Below are 3,089 nucleotides of genomic sequence, written 5' to 3'. Positions count from 1 at the left end.
ACCACAATCACCGACCTACCATCACCATCATCATCACTACCACCACCATTACCCCATCACCAGCATCGGCACCACCATCGCCGCTGACCCGCTACCGTCGCCGCCCCCACCTCCACCCTACCACCGATATCATTTTCTAAAAATGAAAACTAATAGAAAAATACATATCTAAATACATTTTTTAATTTTTTATAATTGAAAATGAAAAATAAATAAGTTTTAACTAGACATGTTTGGGTTTCTAAATTTTCAAATAAAAAACGAAAACCGAAAAGAAAAAACAAAAAACAAAAATCAAAAACACTTTTTTCGTAACTAAATACAACCTTAATTTATGATCTCTTTTATTTTTAGTTTTGATATTTAATTTAATTCATATAACAATAAAAATAATAATTAAATAAATCAATGGTCAAAGTCCGGGACCAAAATCAAAACAAAAGCAAACTATGTTGTGATCCACGTTAAAAAAAGGAAAAAAGAAAAATAGGGTTAAGAAAGCAACCTACAGGGACCATTCGTGTAATTTACTCTTATATATAACACCCTCACATCTTCATTCTCCCCATCCCTGTATCTCCTTCCACCTACACACTCAAATGGCGGCACATTCCGACTCTCAAATGGACAAACTCACCTCCGATATATTCTCCATTCTCGAAAACAATTTCTTATTCGGTTACGACAATCCGTCGCAACAAATCAAATCCCCCACCGGAAAAATCAGAATTCTCTCCATTGATGGAGGTGGAGCAACCGACGGTATCTTAGCCGCCAAATCAATTCTCCATCTAGAATCCTCCCTCCGCCGTAAATCTGGAAACCCAGATGCCCACATTGCAGATTTCTTCGATGTTGTTGCAGGATCAGGAATCGGTGGTGTTCTAGCCGCTTTACTTTTCACTAAAGGAAAAAATGATCGGCCATTGTTCACCGCCGACGAAGCGCTTAAGTTTGTGACGGAAAATGGACGGAGACTTTGTCGGTCTTCTAAACAAGGTCTTCTCCGCCGAATTTTTCAGTCTCCGGTGAAGGTTTTTGACCGGACGTTTGGAGATTTGACGTTGAAAGATACTCTTAAAACGATTTTGATCCCGTGCTACGATCTTACCATGGGCGCACCGTTTGTGTTTTCTCGTGCTGATGCGGTAGAGATGGACGGATGTGATTTCAAGCTGAGTGACGTGTGTGCCGCCACAACCGCTGTTCGTGGACCTGCTAAAACATTTTCCGTCGACCGGAGAACAAAGATTGCAGCTGTCGGTGGTGAGGTTGCGATGAACAACCCAACGGCGGCGGCGATCACTCACGTCCTATATAACAAGCAAGAGTTTCCGTTTTGTAAGAGCATCAACGACCTGCTTGTTGTATCTCTAGGTAACGGAGAGCCGTTATCTGTTATGGCCGGCAACCGAACTCCGTCGCGAACGGCGTTGGTTAAGATCGTCGGTGAAGCAGTTTCCGACACGGTGAGCATTTTTGCATTAAATACTTTAATTGAAACATGAGCTATAAAGCCGTTTTACTATTCGTACAACTATTTAACCATATAGTACGAACCTGCGAAAAAAGGCGTTTTGACTCTTTTCTTTTTGCTATAGTAAAAGTCAGAGATTTAACCTACAAATGATCAATGCATGAGAAAGGATATATTTGTCATTTTAACTCAATTTGGAATTTGGCAAAAAGGACAATAAATAAATAATAAAATCGTCGGGTACATGGCATTATGGCAATGTTAATGGTCCAAAGTATGTAGTATCAACCCTATTTTTGGTAGGTGCAATTAAAGTGGTTGCAATAATTGTAATTATTATAATGGTCCATGAAATATTTTTAAAATAACTTATAAAAAATTTAAACCAAAATAGTCGGTTGTCGCATAATGAATTATATTTTTATGCTTTACCTTTAATTTTGTTTTAACTAAAAAAGATAATTTAATAATGTATGTTCATTTGTCCATATTTGGTCTTGTATTTTCTCGTATATGTCGTTATTGTATGAAATATTTCTCAAACATCATATCCCCTTTTTCACATTAGATGTATATGCATTTTTATATGATTGTTGAAAATTATAACCTTAACTATAATTTATATATGATATATTTTTAGGTTGATCAAGCGGTATCAATGGCATTTGGACAATCGCGAACAAGTGGTTACGTACGTATCCAAGCAAACAAAGGCTTATTAGATCTTGAACAACATAATAAGGATGTAAACATGTTGTTACTAGCAGATAAAATGTTAAAACAACAAAACGTGGAATCGATACTATTTCATGGAAAAAAGTGTAATAGTACGAATTTAGAGAAGTTAGAGTTATTCGCAGGTGAAATCTTGAAGGAAAACGAGAGGCGGAAGACTGACGTTCTACCTTTAGTTTTACTGAACGAAACAACTACATCATCTTCTGCAAGATCATCATCGGCCACAACATTGTCCACTATCTCATCAAGTTAATCAGATTGAGATTGAGATTGTTGTGTTTTGAATTTTCCGCCGACACTACTAATGAAACAGTGTATGTGCTGGGTTACGTATCCGAATTATAGAGATTATTTTCGTGATTGTGTGGTGTTTGAGTTTTCATGTATAGTTACTTAATAGAAGTATTAACAAAGGTTTGAGGGAGGGCTTATCACAAGGGTTGATTTTTCCCCCTTGTAGCATAATTTTATAGTGAAGTTTGTTATTGTGGTTTGGCTTGGGAAGGTATGATCTTCTTTGTTTGGATCATTTGATATTTTTATTGTAAATCTTGGTCCTGTAACTATGATGCGATTATGAGTTTTATTTAAATGATATATGAAAGAGTAAAATGTTTGTTTATATAATATTTTCATCATTTTTTCTTATTATGCAACAAAGTGTTTTGGCACGTTTCATTCAAGGATCAAAATATGCAAACATTTTACTTATAACTTGTTTTCACCGATTGAAATGTGGTTGCATAATCTTGTCTAATTTTGCAAAGAAGTGACATGTTGTTAAATAGTAAAATACGAGTATTGCATAAATTAGTGATAAAGGATTGTTGCATAGTGCATACATAAGTATTTAATTGCTCATTTAAAAACCGTC

The 3,089-nt window shown here is 35.8% G+C and overlaps 1 protein-coding gene across 1 annotated transcript; it reads left to right on the top strand.

Annotated features, from left to right (window-relative positions):
• Window positions 1-544: 544 nt before the first annotated feature.
• On the top strand, window positions 545-2,853 carry LOC145069326 (patatin-like protein 7). Its single transcript, XM_079016258.1, has 2 exons — window positions 545-1,469; window positions 2,118-2,853. The coding sequence occupies exons 1-2, from the start codon at window positions 600-602 to the stop codon at window positions 2,466-2,468; spliced, it is 1,221 nt and encodes a 406-aa protein (XP_078872384.1). The 5' UTR covers window positions 545-599; the 3' UTR covers window positions 2,469-2,853.
• The last annotated feature ends 236 nt before the right edge of the window (window positions 2,854-3,089 follow it).

This window comes from Lactuca serriola, chromosome 8, assembly GCF_051521515.1.
Source record: "Lactuca serriola cultivar US96UC23 chromosome 8, Lser_US96UC23_V15, whole genome shotgun sequence".
Lineage (NCBI taxonomy): Eukaryota > Viridiplantae > Streptophyta > Magnoliopsida > Asterales > Asteraceae > Lactuca > Lactuca serriola.
Note: the sequence above shows the minus strand (reverse complement) of the source record. Positions and strands in the feature narration are given on the sequence as shown.

Bases quoted from the DNA above. Each gene is read 5' to 3' on its own strand.
- LOC145069326 (XM_079016258.1), top strand. From the start codon at position 600: ATGGCGGCACATTCCGACTCTCAAATGGACAAACTCACCTCCGATATA. The intron at 1,470-2,117 runs GTGAGCATTTTT...ATATATTTTTAG, and splicing joins GTGAAGCAGTTTCCGACACG to GTTGATCAAGCGGTATCAAT.